The 20,156-nt window shown below is 42.5% G+C and overlaps 1 protein-coding gene across 4 annotated transcripts in view; it reads right to left on the bottom strand.

Moving 5' to 3' along the window:
* Positions 1-20,156, bottom strand: part of PDE10A (phosphodiesterase 10A) — a 270,956-nt gene that overhangs the window by 64,121 nt on the left and 186,679 nt on the right. For 2 of the 4 annotated variants that reach the window (XM_034765248.1, XM_034765251.1), the window contains exons 6-8: positions 16,608-16,622; positions 5,219-5,359; positions 2,705-2,860 (exon numbers count right to left, since the gene is read on the bottom strand). In XM_034765248.1, the coding sequence (XP_034621139.1) occupies positions 2,705-2,860; positions 5,219-5,359; positions 16,608-16,622 (312 nt within the window). The remainder of the gene's footprint in view (positions 1-2,704; positions 2,861-5,218; positions 5,360-16,607; positions 16,623-20,156) is intronic. The other 2 variants (XM_034765250.1, XM_034765252.1) reach the window with 1 other exon arrangement.

Raw genomic sequence — 20,156 nt, 5'->3', positions numbered from 1 at the left:
CCCCCCCCCCCGGAACCCCTTACCCTTTCTCCAACCTCCCAACCCCCTTACCGTGCCTCTCAGACCAGTGTGTCTGGCTTCACGCAGTGCCAGACACGCTGCTGCATACATGCTGCGTGCTCCCCTGCGGAGCCACAGCTCCCGCCCCCCCAGCACCTGCCTTCCAGATTTGAACACTTCAGCATTCAGGAGTGCTCAAGCTCAGTTTGGGCAGCTGTTACTTCATTTCTCCCAAATCAAATATACTGATCCACTGTAACTTGCTGTAGAAAAAGTAGGATAAAATTGAGCAAGAAATGCTCCCCAGTGGTTATTAGGTCTTGCTAATTTTAATTGCTATTTTCAACAGCCATTGCCTTTTTGTTTGTTTGTTTGTTTAAAAGGAAGACAGTGATATTGCATTGGCAAATTCCCCATAGAAAGAAAGAGTGGAACAAAAGAATAATAAAGGCACCTCAACTTTTCCTCGTTTATGTAGGGCAGTCTTATAATATGCATCCAGATATCCTCCAATCATACAAGCTGAAAATTGTTCCACTTTACTGCAGTTCTGTAACCATATAGGAACCAATCCTGTCTGTGTTCTGTGCACATCTAAAATTCCTGCTGAATGAACGGCCCTGGGAGCGAGTTACCAGTGACCCAGGGCTGCGGAGGAAGGAAGGTGCAGGTGGGGGGGGAGGGAGATCCCAGGGCTGGGGCGGCAGGAGGTGTGTGTGGGGGGGCAATGGGGGTAGGGGGAAGCCCAGAGCTGGGGCTGCAGGGTGTGTGTGGGAGGGGGGGAGAGCCCAGGGCTGGGGCGGCAGGGGTGCGGGTCGGGGGGGAGAACCCAGGGCTGGGGCAGCAGGGGGGTGCGGCAAGGAACTCAGGACTGGGACGGGAGGCAGCCAAACTTTTTTTTGCTTGGGGCGGCAAAAAACCTAGAGCCAGCCCTGGTTGCAATGGAAGTCGTCGGTACCAACAATGTTCACTGCCTCAAAGAGAGTGAGGTCTGAGATGGCTTTTTCGACTGAAGGAGTCATTGTGCTAGGTACCAGAGGTTGTGGAGGAAGGTCCATTGGTACCATCTTGCTAGAAGCAAGCGGTTTCTCTTTGCTGCCCTGATTGTGTTTTGATGGTACCAAAAATGGTTTAGGTACTGATGCAAACTTGGAATCAGGGCTCCTAGAGGAACTCAGAGTCTTAAAAGCACTATTGGTACAGGAGGAGCATGGAGCCTCAAATAGTACCCAACCCAGAACCTGAGGGCTTGGACATGGTCAACTTATGAGAAAACCAAGATCTTTTTCAAACAGGCTCTTTGTGAGGAGAGGTAAAACTCCTTTTCTGAAAGGCATTCCCAGAATGCGGTGTCATGGTAGAAAGGGCACTCTGTTCACTTGGAAACTCATAATCTGGGTCTGAGGCTGGGTGAAGAGAGCTCTCTATGATGAAGAATTGCAGTCTAATCTCTCAGTTTTCCAAGCCATTGGACTGATGCGGTTAAGGCATGTCAATTTTATAGCCAACAGTACACAACGGAGTGATGTGGCCATCATCACGTCCAACTGCCTTTGACTGCCCTAACCCAATAGATCAAATATTCATTTTGCCCCGGGTGTACTGGAGGTGGTTTTTCTGTGGGAGACTGAGCAAGATTCAAACCTCTGACCTTTAGGATTGTAGTCAAGGACCTTAATCACTCAGCTACCACACCTCGAATAGCACTACACCTCAGCTCTTAAGGTCTGAGCAGAAATTGCATTTCTGAGGAATGTGCATGCCCCCAGATAAGGCATGCACCAGGAATGTCTGCTGCTGACCAGGATAGCCTATTGGTAGGTAAGGCAACACATGAATCTTGTAAAAAGCAACAGAGGGTCCTGTGGCACCTTTGAGACTAACAGAAGTATTGGGAGCATAAGCTTTTGTGGGTAAGAACCTCACTTCTTCAGATGCAAGTCATCTTTCATCTGAAGAAGTGAGGTTCTTACCCACGAAAGCTTATGCTCCCAGTACTTCTGTTAGTCTCAAAGGTGCCACAGGACCCTCTGTTGCTTTTTACAGATTCAGACTAACACGGCTACCCCTCTGATACATGAATCTTGGTGATCCTGGCATACCCCCTCATCTGGAGGGAAAACCTCCCAAAAGGAGGGTGGGGGAGGACCCTTAACAGGCACTGCTGCCAAACATCTCTGATCAAAGATACATGTAATACATGCGCACTTGAAGGGGAGCACCCATAAGCACAGTACTCGAAGAATAAATGCTTTTTAAAAGCTGACCATTTGAGCTCTGGGTAACTTGATAATGTCCTTTTAAACAGGAGCAGTTTCATTCTGTAACACTAGTTCATGCACTTGTAATAGCCTGAGCTTTCTCTGATCCACCCTTCCATAAAGGTGTTGACAACATCTATAAAATCTATTATTTTAAAAGTCATAATCAATAAACAATTGATAACAATATACTGAAATTATTCCCACAAGATGGAACGAAACAATTAGAGAATTTTGTATGAAATCAATCTTCCCACTCAGAATACCAATGAGCATCAACCAGCCTTATAAAGCCCACTCTCCAAGTATGTAACAAGGCTCAATTACAAAACATATCAAAACAAAATGAGGAAAGAAAGAAGGAAGTCTGGGGTCAGAAGTAGCTGGCATCACCTCGAATAGGGAAATTTAAAATAAAACAGTTGCAGCATTTTAGGCCTTACCTCCTGGTGACTGAGATGGAAGGCTTCTTTGCCCCAATGCCGATAAAGCTCCAAGATACCAATCAAATCACCAATTGCAGTGACAATCGGCAAACAAAGAACAGATTGGATACGAGTCCCTGATTCCAGTCCAGTACCTTTGGGAAATCGTTCATCCTAAAAAGTGCAAACAACATTTCATCAAATGTAAATATTAGAACATTAATATAAAAAATAAATCAATATTTCTCTCTCAGCTGGCTGAACCACTTAGCACAAACAGCTAAACCCTTCACATTCAATAATTCAATCAAAAATGTCTCTCCATGGTTATTTTACAAATAGAAATGACCTTATCCAAAGTTAGAGTCGGTTATAGTAACAGATGCAAGTTTTGTATTTTTTTTTTTAAAGTACATCTCTTTTACCCTCACACTCAGCAGAAATAGTATTTTATTGCTGAGACTAGTCTGGACAATGGCAGAAAGAAAACTAAATAGACTGGTAACTGAGGCTATGTCTACACTACAGCGGTAAGTCGACCTAAGTTATGCTACTCCAGCTACATGAATAACGTAGCTGGAGTCGACGTAACTTAGGTCGACTTACTGCAGTGTCTACACTGCGCTGGGTCGATGGGAGAGACTCTCCCATCAACTTCCCTGATTCCTCTCGTTCCGGTGGAACACTGGAGTTGACGGGAGAGCACCCTTCATTAGACCCACTAAATTGATCCCCAGTGCATTGATTGCAGCAGCGTCAATCCTGCAGTAGTGTAGACATAGCCTCAAATTGAATTGCAGCAACTCAAACCACAGGGTTAGCAAGCAGGCAATAGCCTCTGTGGGAGTAAGTAATCAAAGTGTAAGGCACTCACTAGGTGCCAAAGGCCCCATGGAGACACAAATCTGCACTAACAATTCCCAAACTATCCCAATACTGAGGACAAAAGTGTTTTCTCTCTACACCTATGCAAGACAGAAAGGCTCTTCCCCATATCTTATTGTGCTTTACCACCCACCCTTAGTATATCTGTTCTGAAACTTGTGCAAAAGTTACAGGAAAGAATGTCATGACAACGAACTGCTACCACAAAGGTGTGCCATTAATAAGATTGCCCCAGGCTTTACAGACCAAATGCCCCATGAAAGGGAACTTATCATGAATAGAAAAATTGCCCATATGTTATTTTTTACTGGGGTTGTAACTAATCCCGAGTTGTAACTGTGGGCCCGCACTCTTGAGCACTAGCCCTTTAATCCTCTACTCTGAACAGATGATCCTTGCAGTGTGCTCCAGGGAAAGGAGAACACCCCTCCTAGCTTGGCCAATGTGCTGTAGTGGCCAAAAAAAACAATGCCTTCCTCACCCCAAATAAGGTGATCAGTTTCCCCTTGAGCATGACAGCGAGGGTCAATCTGAATGTCACCCATCGCCTGAAAGCAATTGTCACACAAACCAATGGTAAATAATCCCTCCCTCAGGCAACCCCAAAGGAAGGAGAATGTGGAGAACTTCAGGCTGTCAGGAAGGAACATACCAGGAGGATCCTACTTCCACTGGCAGACTCTTTTAGTGCCTGCTTGCATGAAGAGGGATAATGCAAGTCAGTGTACAAGGGCCTGCTGCATCCCCTGGTTGAAACACTCCCAAAGCCTCTGGAACCCATTCACCATGGTCAATAACCCCCTTGTAGAAAAGCAAACAAGAATAAGGGGTCTGGGAGGAGAGGAAAACAGGCCCGGTGGAAGCAGCCCTTGCACTTTTCCCAAATCCAACCCACAGGCCACCGTAACACTGCTCACTCTCTGCTGAGGTGGAGAGCCTGAATTCTAGAAGAACACAGACTAATCAGAAAAGATTTCTTCTGAGCCGAAGGTGAATGAGTCGGCACATATGGATATGCACAATCTTTGCAAATAAAGATCTATTTCATAAGAGAAAAGCTGCCATGCTATACTGGTGCTCTGGTGAGAGTGTAAACCAGAAGACATCATTCATACATTTTCCCCCACAAAAACTCTAAAATTTGATTATGAATATGAAATATACATATATAAAACTTTAAGGTATTCACTGAAAACTACTGAGGACATTTTAAAGTAATGCAGTCAAGTAGTGTCATGTATTAAATCAAAATTTGGTTGGCTATGTGCAAGTTAATAGAGTGCCAGTCACTTTAGCATTTGGGCTTGGCGTACTGCCTGTTCTGAGGGCTAGCAAGGGAATTTTTGGCTGATCATGCTTTTTTCCCCCATGGATTTTTATTGCACAGAAGTGTTATTTCCCTTTTCTGGCAAAAAAAAGTTATTTTTTAAAAAATGGATAACATTTGTAAAAGTTAAAAAAATATATATATAGGGAAGAGTTTTTATTAAATTAATCCAGACATAGAGAATTCAAGCTTCTGGTCAGACACTACTAGTAGCAATGTAAAATATTTACTGTATGAATAATCCAGTTTACATTTCAAGTAATACATTTTTTGGGAAAAAAAACATGTATGTATCTCTTTAAAAAGAGAAAGCACTTTACCCCCAGAATATCTTCTACTAACAAAGTTTTTCTATATTTGGCTACATATGCAGATATTGTGGTGCCAAGTGCAATGGGCCCTGCAGGAATGAGCTGTGGTTGTCCTTCCTTAGCTCCCGGAGGTGTGAACACACACAGGCTCTAATCAGAAGAAAGAAAATAAATGCCATTAGAAAGTTTCACTGTATTTGCACAGTAATTTGTGTTATTATGTACAATAAATAAGAAGAATTAAAGGATAAATTAAAATAATTTAGGTAGATCCATTTTTGAGCTGATGACAATGAAACTGAGGTGGACTGATGGCCTCAGCTTAATTCTATCAACAACTGCATCAAGAGATAATAGCAAATTCAGCCCTGGCATAAGTGGATGCAACACCTATTGTAGTCAATAGCAGCTGTGCTCACTTACATCCGAAATTGATTCTGCCCTTTTGAATACATTATGTATCATATGGAACTCCAGAGCAGTAAGTGACCAGATAACAGAAAACTACTCTTTTGTCAAGGATACATTTACTTCCATCTTTTCAAAGAAAAGTTTTAACAAACACACATAACTCCAAGTTCTAATTTCTCTTTCCCATTACTTCCCCACCTCTGTCTCCATGGTCAGGTGGCTTTGGCCCTGAACCTGCAATTGTATCCAGGCAGATCGATATTTGAACCCATGTGGAGCACAACTGACGACAGGGGGGCCTCTGAGCAAGTATGAACGTGTCCCCCTGCATGCATTCTGATTTGCTGCCTTTGCTACCCAAGAGCAATCTGAGCTGATTATGTTGCTGAAGACTCAGAATTAGTTATGACAACTTTAACTTTATGAAAGCCTTCCACAAAACAATGACTTTTTTTTTTTTTAATAATGCTGAAGTATAAACCAAGGTAGCATTAGTAAAGTAAATGGAGTCAGCACAGGAAAAAGCTGCTGGCTACATAGATCCAACTGCAGCATCAAGGCTGAAGGGAGACTAAACTAGAACATCTATGTTTTCCTCTTTATTATTAAAATCAAACATTAAATTACAAAAAAATAAATAGATTTTAACACAACCACAAGCATAAACAGAGGCTAACCTGCCAGCTCTCCGGGTGCTCATCTCCCATTGGGAGTCTAGGAGAGTTGTGTTCACAAGGATTTTAGGATCAACTACATACAGCATGTGATTATTCCTTACAGGAAGGGAAATGGACTAGATGATCACCATCTTCCGTTTCATGAGTCTGTGGAAGTAGTTATGGCTTTCTGTACGGGTATTTATTGCTAGATGCATGAAACAAGTTTAGTACTATTTGCCTGTTTGTTATTGCAATGACAGTGCTGTTTGAGTTACTGTTTTTTGTTGGTCACTACTTCAGAGCTATTTGGCTTTCTTCATTAGCCAGTTGACACTGTACTAGCTGTACGATTTGAAGGTTTGCTCGGTCACTCAAAAGCATCTGACAGGCTGCCACTTGTGGCTGAAATACTGAGAGAATCACGCGTATCAGCAAGAAAATTAGCTAAAATTGTGATTAATGGGTTAATATTTCTAGAAAGCAAGACCCTTCAACTTAATTTACTCTTCGCTTGTTAGTAAAAATAAATCCACATATATACCGTTCTCTACTGTCAGAATGTTTTCTCTTTCCTGCTCCTAACCACTTCCCCTTTAAAATAATTTCTTTTTATTTCTCAAATAGTCAGACATCCAAAGTTGAATGGCAAAACAATAAAGCAACATGTTAGTGATTGTCAGTAGAACGGTCATATAAGACGGTTATATACACAGGAAGCAGAATGATATTTCAAATCTTAAGTGAAATCCTGGCTCTATTGAAATCAATAGCAAAATATCCATTGACTTCAAAGGGCCAGGATTTCATGCCCTTATCTTTATCTACTTTAGGTAATTATATGGCCCCTGATACCATAGTATCTGAGTGCCAACACAACCACCCGCAGTGAGGTAGGGCAGTACTATCATACTCATTCTACAAATGGGGAACGGAGACACAGAGAGGCTAGGTGACTTTCCAGTCACACAGGAAGTCTGTGGCAGAGCATGGAAACAAATTCTGGCTTCCCAAATCTAAAGCCTAGTGCTCTAGCCACTGGACCATCCTTTTTTATACATTTTTTCATTAATAAAACCAAAAGCACTTTTTGAAGAGACTCTTTTTAAATAGGTAAGGGGTGGCTTATTACTAGTTTGGTGCTAAACCCATTAGTCCAAATGGTTTGATTTATTTCAATAGCAAAATTAAATAAAAAACTGTTTGAACCAATAATACTACGCAGGATTTCCATACAGTAAGTAACAGTAGTGCTAAATAGCATTATGATTTTTGGTAAGACAGACAGGAAATATACTAAGGATGAAAGATCTTTATTCATGCAAAATGTCCCTACTAATAAAAATTATGGAAACAGAAATCAGAAAATATATAATATTTAGGGAACAATTTCTCCAAACAGAATGTATTGCAAGCTTTTTCATTAGGCATCAGAAAGTCTTAATTGTCCAGACACATATGCAGCCATTTGATTGCACTGATTAATTTTACCATCAGATGCTACTTTCATTAAGTCTATTATAGGGATTAAATTTCCCAAGCTTCAAATATTATCCCAAATATTATTTTTAAGGATAATTAATATTAGTGAATTTTTGTCTATATCCTAGGTATATCAAACCAAAAGATTCCTTTGCCAACAGTGGAAAGTGATACTGCATGTACTCTTCTGCTATGAGAGAATCAAACTGTTCAGAACAGAGTATCACCTTGAAAGCCAGAACAAAAACACCACCTTCTTTCTGAGGCCCTTTTATTTTCCTAAAATGGTTTCAGTTTGGGCATAAGGTTGAATCAGGGGATTAGCAGTAATTTTGTTATTATTTAAATATTACAGTGCTCTAGATATGAATGACCCTTTGTAGACAAAGCAGCAGCAAATCCCAGTAGATCTTATAATCTCAGGGCCTGGGCCTGGAAACACTACCAGACACAGTCCTTACCACTATGAGTAGTCTCAGTCAACTGATTCCTCATTTGGTAGGTTCTTGTGTTATATCGGATTGTTGTTTGTTTTACAGCACCCAAACTGTGCTAAGTATGTTATTAAAACACCAAAAAGACAGGTCCCTATCCTGAAGAGTTCACAATCTAAGTAGATACGACATAGGTATAAAAGACAAAGACAAGGAGTAGCAAGGGGCCAGAAGGATAACGGGTACAAATACAGAATCATGAGCTGACTTTAGGGGTACTTAATGCATCTTGTGGGTTTTTTCATGTATTAAATGTTTTGTCAGGTGGGGGTTTTGACTATGCAAAGGGGGACAAAGAGATGGTTGGGAAGGTGAGACGAATGGTCAAGCCAGAGGAGCAGAAGGGCGTGCAGAACTCAAGCAGAGTAGGAGGAAGGAATGAAAACTGAGAAGGGGATTGGATCAGAGGATATGGAAACTTTCACTTGTCTCTCTGGGTGGGCGTTATAAAAGTAAATGCCATCTGCTTGCAGGGGCCTACATTAAATTAGATGGTAGTCCTGTATCCAGATCACATAAATACCACTAGAACGATTGTTGACGGTGTTAGAAGAGAGGTTAAGAGCTTGTCACTGCAGAGACTTTGGACAGGGCAAGCCAGGCTGTGAATCTACAGTGCACTAGCCTGCCATGCACTAAAAGTTCCATAGTGCACTTTGACCTACTGTTTCTAACTTTTAGCTCTCATGGCAGTTACAGTATCAGAGTGACACCAAAAAATACTGAAATCCTGCATCCTGTTACAAATAGTGGTATGTCAAATCACACTATGGAACTTTTAATTCATGGTAGCAGGGTCCTCATTGCCACATAGTACATGGCAGCCTGGTAGGCTGTAGATACACATCCCGACCAGGACCGGCTCTAGGCACCAGCAAACCAAGCATGTGCTTGGGGTGGCACAATTCCAGAGGCTGCATTCTGGGAGGTTTTTTTGTTTTGTTTTGTTTTTTTGCTTGGCGCGACAAAAAACCTAGAGCCGGCCCTGATCCCGGCTTGCTGTTCACTAGATCTCTGAATGGACGTGCCCTTAGTACAGAATGGGCCTGGATGCTGTGCTCCCTCTAGATCAGGATTGAGGCACATTGATGGAGGTAGTGAGGAGAAGCTGTATCTCTTTTGTAGATACAGACCTTCAGTAACTTGAGATATCAGTCTGATATTCTCACACTGATGGGAACCAATTATCTTAAAAATAAAAAAAAAAGAATAAATAAATAAATAGTCCTTTAGATCCGATAGATTCCACTATGTTGTATTCCATACTATTCAGATGATCTGAAGAAACAACACTTCTTTGGACAGGAAAGTGCTAGTGACCATACACAAGACAACCATTTTCTTCTGCTGCACCTAGTAGAGGCAGGTGCAATACTGAGGTTTGGTGCTCATTCACTTAAGTCTAATCTGAGACATTATGCTCTGAACCCATATAAATTCACAACTTCTTTTTAAGTTTGGCCTTTTGAAGGGACAAGAGAACTGTTCAAGTCAGATTTTTTGCTATACAAGCCTAGTTACTTATATGAAGTGAGAGCGCAAATTTAAGGATCCAGCAGAAATCTCCCTTTCAATATATTGGATAAACCCATATAAGCCTGTAAAACACTGCCAGAATAGAAAAGCATTTTTATTCTGTTTTCAATTACATTCTTATAATCTGATGGAATGCATATACATTATTATATTCAATTAGGAATTTTACGTTTACATGGCTACTTGCTTTTCATGAGACTTAAAACTTAATCCAAGTTTGATGTTATTAAGCTTATTTGAATAAAAGCAAGAAGAATATTTTATGCAACAGACAGAAAGTAGGTGTCTTGGAATCTGAATAGAAATGAATCTTAATAAAACTCAGGAAACCAGAGCACACAGAAAAAGCAGTTCACCCCCCATATAATGAAGCAGTTCATTATGTGTGTTAATAATATTATTTGTTTAGCACTGAAAGTGTGCTTGACATTGTGCAGTATCCAAAAATGCAGATGGTCCATGAAACACACAAAGATGGGAGTAAGAATGATGTAATATGACATGTGGGAATATGAATGAAAATTGCATTAAATTAACAGGACACTGACAAGCCAAGATGGCCTCTTGCAGACTTTAAAGCTAACAGTTTGTTTCAAACCAATCTCCTGAACCCCCCTGCGTTAAATGTATCTGGTTCTCCAAGATGACAGCTGAACATATGTGAAACTCAATTCAGCAAAGCAATGGTATCACTATTTTATTAAGTCATTAATCAGATGTATTAAATGTGCTCTTCCACATAATTCCAGGGGCATATCCAACACCAAATATAAAAACCCTACACACACAATCTGTCTCTTCTCAGAGGCAACCCCCAATCCCTTTTCCTCCTCAAAAAACCCCCAACAAAACAAAGCAAAACAAACAAAAATCTCATAATAAAGATGCTTCATCCCATTCACAGGCCTTCCACTGTGCCCTCAAGGCCAATAAACTGAGACATCTCTATTAATGGGTAAACATCAAAAGGATAGGGGAATCAGTTTGATTTTGAAACTCTGGAAGCTTGCTTGAAATTCCAATCCTGTGTCCTAGAGAGTAAGAGCTCCTTCCAACCCACTCTGCTTTTCCCTATCTTGATCTGTTATTCCCTCTTCCAGAGGCAGCAACAAAATCTCTTCACTCAGGCAGGACAGTGGCAAAGGTTGACAGACCATTATCCCCCATTCTTTCAGCAAGGTCTGTTTGGTGACAGTCTTCTCCCTCCATTAACTGTGGCTAGTTAGTAGAACCCAAGACTCTCACTGTTGACCCTACTGAAGAGGCCACCAGAGTGTACTGGAAACTCCCTACCTCCCTTTTCTGTCAGAACTAAAAAGTTAGGAGATTTGCAAACAAAGAGGCGAAGTATTTTTCTACAAAGTTCCCTCTAGTGTCAGTTTTTTAGAATTATGTTAGTGTTTACCATCCATGAACAAAAACAAAAAAAGTTTCATGAATCTTGGTTGAAAGGTGTTACTGTGCATAAATAATGATCACTTTTCAAACTCAAATAGCTCAGTCATTATCATTTATGAATTCTGAAGTATTTCAATGTACCAGGATTCATATTAAGGATTGAAGGCCTGTAAAATTTTAGTTGATAAAGAAAAATACATGTTTAGTTACAGGACTGTAAAAAAGAATCTATAGCCACACTACCCATTACCTTTGCTGCTGCTGTTATTGTTTGGTTGGTTGCATTTTTTGCTGTGTGGTGATGGTTTTTTATTTTGTTTTGCTGCCTATAAATTAACATTGACCAAACCAATTTAAACCAAGTTTATCACTATAATAATTTGTTAAAACAGAATGCTAAATTTTGGCCTCAAATCTGCACTGGTCATATTCTGAGTCTCACAAATTAAGAGTTGCTAAAAAGAAACCCTAACAACTTTCACTGGTGGTGGGGGAAAAAAAAAAAAAACAAAACACACAACTGCCACTCAACTTCTTATGTACTCTACATATACACAACCTCTACTATAATATCATCACCACGACACTAATATATTAACAAGTTTTATGGTTTACTATAATGAGGAGTGATGCATGTTGTAATGAATTTTGGAAGAATTTCATCAACTGGACAATATTCTCAGGTACCTGTTACTGTAGCAAAACTGATTTGTTGGATATTTTAAGTGTGATTTTAGTGTTTGATCAAAGTGCTAGATTGAGAACCCCTGAGACTGAAGCCCTCTGTTTATCAACAGAAATCATATAGCATGAGCAGCAGTAGTCTAAGTTTCCCCACACTGTGCTACCAATGTTCCTCAACCATCTCCTGGAAGATCCACTTCTAAGGCTAAGGGGGAACTTCAGTCCACGGGCTTAGTCAGTCATTGGCCTTTCAGATGATACTGATAACAAAGGAGCCAATTCATGCCAGCTCTTATTGTGGTTGCTGTGCTGTAGCCATTGGGAACCTGGTAAATCGCCAAATACATTTTACATAAGCAGTCATCAGATGAAAAAAAGTTTCCTTGGGCTGCATTTGAACTGGAGACCTGTTTCATTAACAACTAGTGAGCCATTCAGTTGCTCTTTTTCTTTTTTTAAAAAATACTCCTGCTCCATTAAGCAATAACAACAACAGATTTTTAGAACACTTTGGATTTTTATTTCACAAAGACAGAAGCCAGATTTTGCAGTTAGAATGAGTTTAGGGTTAAAGTAAGTACATACGTTATAAAGCATTCAATTAACATTTTTTTTTTAATTTTTATTACACGGGATGTGATCTTGCCCCTATTTCATTCACAGAGAGTTTTGTAGCTAATTACACTGGAAGAAAGAATGGGCCCAGAAAATGCTGAATGGAAAATTATTTAACGTCCAATTGACATTAAATGGACACGTCAGTGCTAAATTATTGTTGTATACTTTGATGCCTAGAAAAGACATTTCCATTCAAGAGAATTCTATATTAAGCAAATTGATATTAAGTGAGCTTAAGCATACCTGCATCTCACATTCTCTTCCATTTGGTAATAGAGGCAAAGTGGTTTGTTTTGTTTGTTTTTTGTTAAAGGACATGGCAGCCCAACATATACGAGCATATTCAAACTGTTGTACAATAAAAATTCTTGGCAAATATATATCAAGGACTGTGCCTTAAAATCATATTCTTAAATGAACAAAACTAAGCCCAATAGAAATAATGACCAATACAACAAACCAAATCAACAGAAAAGTATCCCAAGGAGAAAAGGTTGGAATTGTAAAATGCCCAAGTTGAAGAACCAGCCAGATGCTATCGCTCTAAAAATCTTCCACAGTTAAAGCCAACTGTATTCTATGTTTGCACACAATTGCCAGCAATCCCACTGCTAGGAGAAGTTGGCCAGGGGGGAAAAGAACAAACAATAACTTGTTGCATTTTTATAGAAACATTGATAACTCATGATTTATCTGAAGAGGTCTACATTTTTCTATAATACAGTATTAAGTATCCTGGGAAAATAGATATAATATTAGAAAACTGAAGCGAGGACAACATATGTGTACACTGTAAAACAGTTTGTAACATAGCTGATTAGTTTATCACTTAAGGATTGTGAAGCTGAATGATGGGAATGCTAACTTATCATCAGGGACGGCATAACCTTTTGTGGGCCCAGAGCCAAACACATTTGTGGGCCCCCATGGAGGCAATGGTGAGTGGCAAGGGGAGGTCAATCCCCAGAGTGTGGGGCCATCCAAGGGCAATGGGGCAAGGTACAGCAGTGGTGGCCCCGCTCCGCCCAGCCCAGTGCGAGGGCACTATCTACAACCGGCAGTTGCCAGATGCACAGTGGCCTGCCCAGCCTTGTGATGCCAGCATGATCCTTGCCCTCGGGGGTGGGTCCATGCCATGCCACACAGCCCCCCCCCCCCAACACCCCATAGGTGCTGAATCCATGGGTGCTCCAGGGCTGGAGCACCCACAGAAAAAAATAGTGTGTGCTGAGCACGTACTGGCGGCCCCGCCGATCAGCTCCTCCCCCAACCCAACACCTCCTGCCCACTGCTGATCAACTGTTCAGCAGCAGGCAGGAGGCGCTGGGGAGAGGGGGAGGGGCAGGGGCTGGAAGAGGTGAAGTGAGGATGGGGGGTGCTCGGGGGATGGTGCGGAATGGGGCAGGAAGAGGTGGAGTGGGGCAGGGCCAGGGAAAGAGCAGGGGTCAAACACCCCCAGGGAAAATCAGAAAGTCTGCACCTCTGCAACACCTTCCTGACTCCCTATGGCCAGAGCCCCCTGGATCTGCTATGCCCAGCATTCCCCCTCACACAAATGCACAGCGCCCTGCACACCACCCCTGCCCAGGGCCCCCCAGTCCACAGCCCCACCACAACTGCCCAGCACCCCACACAGAACCCCCATTCCTTAGTGCCCCAACACACACAGATCTTTCCTGCCCCCTCACAGTTCAGGACACGCCCCCAGAGACCAACTCCCCCACTCCCTGCCTCCTGGCCGCATTCACTGGCCCTGCTGGGAGGCGACTGTCTGCTGGGCTGAGCCACCAGTGCAGCCAGGGGTGGTCCCGGGGTGGGGAATCACTCCATCTTTTGGGAGTGGCGCAATCAGCCAGGCCAGGGCCTGCCCAGGCCAGGCTCGCTCAGGACCCACTTGCCTGGAGGGGCCCAGCCAAGCCCCCCACACTATCCCCTCCTTCCCCAACTGGCCAAGACTGGCCAGGCTTCTGCACCAGTCCCAGGCAGCTCAGCTCCGGGGAGACAGGCAGGGCCCCACAGGTAGTGGGAAGCAGAGACTGCCTGGAGCCTGAGGTGCACTGCGGTCTGTCCAGGGGACGGAGAGGAGCCAGTAGGTGGAGCCAGAGGGTGGAGAGGAGCAATTGGTGGGCATGGGGTGGAGGAGCAGGCTGGCGGGGTCTCAGGGCACAGTGTAAACAGAGCAGGGGCCCCTTCTGAGCATGGGCCGGGCTCCATGGCGCCACTGGCGCCATTGTAAATACAGCACTGCTTATCATAATTAAAAGTCATGTGCTAAAATTCCAAACTAGTTGGTATATTTTCTGAGTTAGTTAGTTTGTTTTTAAGATGGAGGCTACCATTTCTAAATGCATTTAATTGCTGGAGACTTTGCTATTGGGCAGTGCAATGTACACTGACAAATATGGAAGAAACAAAGATTTTTCTCTCTACATATACAAATGATGTATAATGGCAGAAATAATTTTAGTGATCTGGGGAGCTACCAACTTGAGATACCTTAAAGTGATTGATTTTCAGAGAATGGGTGCTCTGTACTTTCACAAAAATCAGTGGCCTTTAAGCTGTCTCCATTTGGCCATCCAAAAACGGAGACAACTACAATCACTAGTCATTACTCCAGCGTTCTTAATATCTACAATCTTCCCTTCTACATAAAGTCACTAGATGGCGCTGCATATCTAGCTAGAACAATAATTTCTACATACTGTAGGAATTCTAGAATAATAACTCTATTACATTCACCCTGAAGCGCAGAGTATGTGCACATATTTGTGGCCTCTGTCAATCCTCTTTACAATAAAGCTGTTGTGAATCACCATCTGAAGGGAGGATGATTGGTTTGTCATAGCAATTTGCAGCATCAGGAAATAGATAATGCTCACAATATAAGATAGAAACTAATGTAGGGGTCTTGCTATTACATTTCAAAAAACAAAATGGGCCCAAACCTACTTACTCACATGAGTATAGTATTATAACTAACCAATGCGGAATTACTCACAGGAATAAGAACTACGTGAGTGGAAAGCATTTGCAGGAAATGCTCATATATTAATACATAAATACTGTAGTTGTGACACAAAACAAAGTTTTGGGAACATTCACACACACAGGCCCCAAACTGGAAGCTTGTGCTCAAGTCCATCCCTATTTAATATAGTACTTAGGAACATAAGTAAATCCCACTGCAGTCAATAGGACTTAATTAAGGCCTGGTCCACACTAACCCCCCACTTCGGACTAAGGTACGCAAATTCAGCTACGTTAACAACGTCGCTGAATTCGAAGTACCTTAGTCCGAACTTACCGCGGGTTCAGACGCGGCAGGAAGGCTCCCCCGTTGATGCCGCCTACTCCTCTCGCTGAGCTGGAGTACCGGCATCGACGGCAAGCACTTCCGGGATCGATCCCAGAAGATAGATCACTTACATCCGGACCAGGAAGTAAGTATAGACGTACCCTAAGTCATTCAAGTTAAGCACATGATTAAATGCTATGCTCAATTAAGACCATAACTGCAAAAGTTTTGAACTGTATGTAATTCCCTGTTTTGGGTAATAAAACGGAGGGAACAAAATAGGATAAAAGTCTTTCCCGGAGAGCTGAGAACCATTACCGTTTGCTTACAAGTCTGTTCCAGTCTCCAATTAGTTGGTATTTTCAAACACGTGTTAGTGCCCTTAAGACCAAAGTGTCTTATTTATAATTGTACCAGCCTATCAGACAAACTTTTAAGTAGACCATTTCACAGGCTAGTTAGGACAGGGGTACAGGGAATGTGTGCGGGGGAGGGAAGTAAACTGGACACAAGAAGCCCTTTACACTCTTTCAGGCAAAAGTGTAGGAAGCAGCAGAATCTTAGTGCTTGCACTTCCTGAGCACATCGTGAAGGGAGTGTTAGCACTGCCAGGAGTTCTAGACAACCAATGCCCATATCCCCTTTGGCATCTGCTAAAGGTTGCTGGTTTGTGTGAAAAAGCACAGTGAACACTTTAAACGGATATAGCAGCTACCACCTCAGAGCTCCTACTCCAGAGATCTTGGGGGCAATCTACTTGCCTCTTTTCTCAACAGGAAACTGCTGCAGGTACATTGTATCACCACACAACTCCAACATACCTTTATGGAAAAGTCCTGTAGAATTTAATAGAGATAAAACCAATAAGGTTATATAGAAATTACTCTGAAAACCTATGGAATTTTATTAGGAGTGACAACTACTTAACATATATTTTAACAATCTTATAAAATTCAAGAGCAGGGATATAATTTCCTATTCAATTCTGTAAGATGGTTAAAACACTTACAGGAAGATATCTTGTTCTGTTAAATTATATAGGACTTTTCTCCATTAGTGAGATGCCTCTTTAGAAGCCAGTGTGACACCTGTATTATGCACAGAGCAGAAAACAGCAGACACACTAATTCAGAGCTTTCTTTTGAATTAATCAAATATGCAGTAATTTTTTAAAAGGCATATTCATTTCACCATGTTCAAATGCAATTTTCAAGTACGGAAAGGGCTATCCATACTAAAACCAAGAGAGTGGGAAGCATTTATGACTAATTCATTAACGCCAATTTTAAAACTGCAATGACAAGGCTGTTTCCCTGTTCCTTCAATATTTAAAAAAAAAAAAAATCACAAACATCTTCCATGATATGAAGTAATCACTTGTTGGGTCTCACTTTGTAAACCTAGATTCTAAAGTATCTCAAACAAGGAAACTTTCTTCTGTGCTGTGTATAAATTCATGCATTAAAATTGGCCAAAGGTAGTTATTGGAAATCTCATACCAAAAAGTTGCTTTATGACTATCAACTTTGCATGTCAAGATTCCCAACATTGAGCTTTTATAGCAACTATAAACTGTACAAATAAGGATTCATAATGGAATCCCCAGCTTAAGAGAGCAGTTGCCTTCACTTTTCTCTTGATCCTGACTTCGTAAGTCCTTAGATGGGGTCACAGCACACGTTACTGGTGGATTTGATACGGTCTTACATGACCTTCTCATAAACAAACTAGGGAAATGCAACCTAGATGGAGCTACTATAAGGTGGGTGCAAAACTGGTTGGAAAACTGTTCCCAGGGAGTAGTTATCAGTGGTTCACAGTCATGCTGGAAGGGCATAATGAGTGGGGTCCTGCAGGGATCAGTTCTGGGTCCAGTTCTGTTGAATATCTTCATCAATGATTTAGATAATGGCATACAGCAGGGGTGGGCAAACTATGGCCCATGGGATTGCCACCCCCTTAAGAACTGCGGCCACTGGGAGCTTCAGGGGAAGTACCCGCAGGTATGGAGATATACCTATCTCATAGAACTGGAAGGGACCCCGAAAGGTCATCGAGTCCAGCCCCCTGCCTTCACTAGCAGGACCAAGTACTGATTTTGCCTCAGATCCCTAAGTGGCCCCCTCAAGGATTGAACTCACAACCCTGAGTTTAGCAGGCCAATGCTCAAACCACTGAGCTATCCCTCCCTTTCAGTGAGGGCAGCATGCAGAGCCCTCTGCCCCTCCCCGCCCCCCAGGGGCCACAGGAACATGGTGCCAACCACTTCTGGGAGTGATGCGGGGCCAGAGCAGGCAGGGAGCCTGTCTTAGCTCTGCTGCACACTGCTGCCACCCTGGAGCTGCTAAAGGTAAGCGGCGCCAGGCTGGAGCCTGCACCCTGAAACCCTCCTGTACCTCGCACCCTAACCCCCTGCCCTGAGCCCCCTGCCACACCCCTCCTGCACCCGAACCCCCTGCCCCACCCCTGCTGCACCCCAACCCCCTGCCCTGAGCCCGCACCTCTCCTGCACCCCAACCCCCTGCCCTGAGCTCCCAACCCCTTGCCCTGAGCCTGCTGCCACAGCCCGCACCCTAACCGCCCCCCTGCCCTGAGCCCCCTCGTACACTCCGCACTCCTCCTCCACCCCAACCCCTGGCCCTGAGCCCCTTCCTGCACACTGCACTCCCTCCCACACCCTGCACTCCCTCCCGCACCGGAACCCCCTACCCCAGCTCTACATTCATGACCCTGCATGCAATTTCCTCACCCAGATGTGGCCCTCGGGCCAAAAAGTTTGCCCACCTCTGGCATATAGAGTACACTTAAAGTTTGCGGATGATACCAAGCTGGGAGAGGTTGCAAGTGCTTTGGAAGATAGGATTAAAATTTAAAATGATCTGGACAAACTGGAGAAATGGTCTGAAGTAAATAGGATGAAATTCAATAAGGACAAATGCAAAGTACTCCACTTAGGAAGGAACAATCAGTTGCACACATACAAAATGGGAAATGAATGCCTAGGAAGGAGTACTGCGGAAAGGGATCTGGGGGTCACAGTGGAGCACAATCTAAATATGAATCAACAGTGTAACGCTGTTGCAAAAGAAGCGAACATCCTTCTGGGATGTATTAGCAGGAGGGTTGTAAACAAGACATGAGAAGTAATTCTTCCGCTCTACTCCGCTTTGATTAGGCCTCAACTGGAGTATTGTGTCCAGTTCTGGGCATCACATTTCAGGAAGGATGTGGACAAATTGGAGAGAACCAGAGAAGAGCGACAAAAATGATTAAAGGTCTAGAAAACATGACCTATGAGGGAAGATTGAAAAAATTGGGTTTGCTTAATCTGGAAACAGAGGGGACATGATAAAAGTTTTCAAGTGTGTAAAAGGTTGTTACGAGGGGGAGGAAGAAAAATGGTTTTTCTTAACCTCTGAGGATAGGACAAGAAGCAATGGGTTTAAATTGCAGCAAGGGAGATTTAGGTTGGACATTAGAAAAACTTCGTAAAAAGAAGAACAGGAGTACTTGTGGCACCTTAGAGACTAACAAATTTATTAGAGCATAAGCTTTTGTGGACTACAGCCCACTTCTTCGTAACACGGCTGTTACTCTGAAACTTAGAAAAACTTCCTAACTGTCAGAGTGGTTAAGCTCTGGAATAAATTGCCTAGGGAGGTTGTGGAATCTCCATCATTGGAGATTTTTAAGAGTAGGTTAGACAATCATCTGCCAGGAATGGTCTAGATAATATAGTCCTGCCATGAATGCAGGGGACTGGACTAGATGACCTCTCTAGGTCCCTTCCAGTTCTATGATTACACAACTAGTTGCGAGACAACAGTGGAACACTGGGTACCAGGATTCCTAGGTTCTTATACAACACCACCTCTCCTCTCCCCAGATACATACATATATACAGGCCCACACACAATGATGTCAGTAGTCTCAGGCACCAAAAACTTCTCAATTATTCATTCAAAAAACATGATGCTATGAGGCTCAAACAAAGATTGGCTTAACATTAAGGTAGTCATCCTGACTGTTGAGATTACTGACTGGATGGATTCAAGAAGCTTTACAAATATTTCCAAAGCTAGCTAAAAAAGCCTATGGCCAACATTTCAAAATTGTCCACTATTTTTGGTTGCCAAACTTGATAGAGTATAGCTACCCATATCTCAAGCTGGATATGTGAAATACTGAGCCACCAAAAATTAGAGGCCACTTTTGAAAATGTGGGTGTAAATATTTAACTGCTTCATTCATCTAAATTTAGGAATTTGTATCATTTTGCATTTATATATGCTACACAGAACAGAAGAGCAAAACACGGGAAGTTTTATCTGTGCAACAGAAATAACTGTAACTAAACCACCAAGGGGGAT

This window comes from Trachemys scripta, chromosome 3, assembly GCF_013100865.1.
Source record: "Trachemys scripta elegans isolate TJP31775 chromosome 3, CAS_Tse_1.0, whole genome shotgun sequence".
NCBI classification, from domain to species: Eukaryota; Metazoa; Chordata; order Testudines; family Emydidae; genus Trachemys; species Trachemys scripta.
This window is presented reverse-complemented; position numbering and strand designations above follow the sequence as displayed.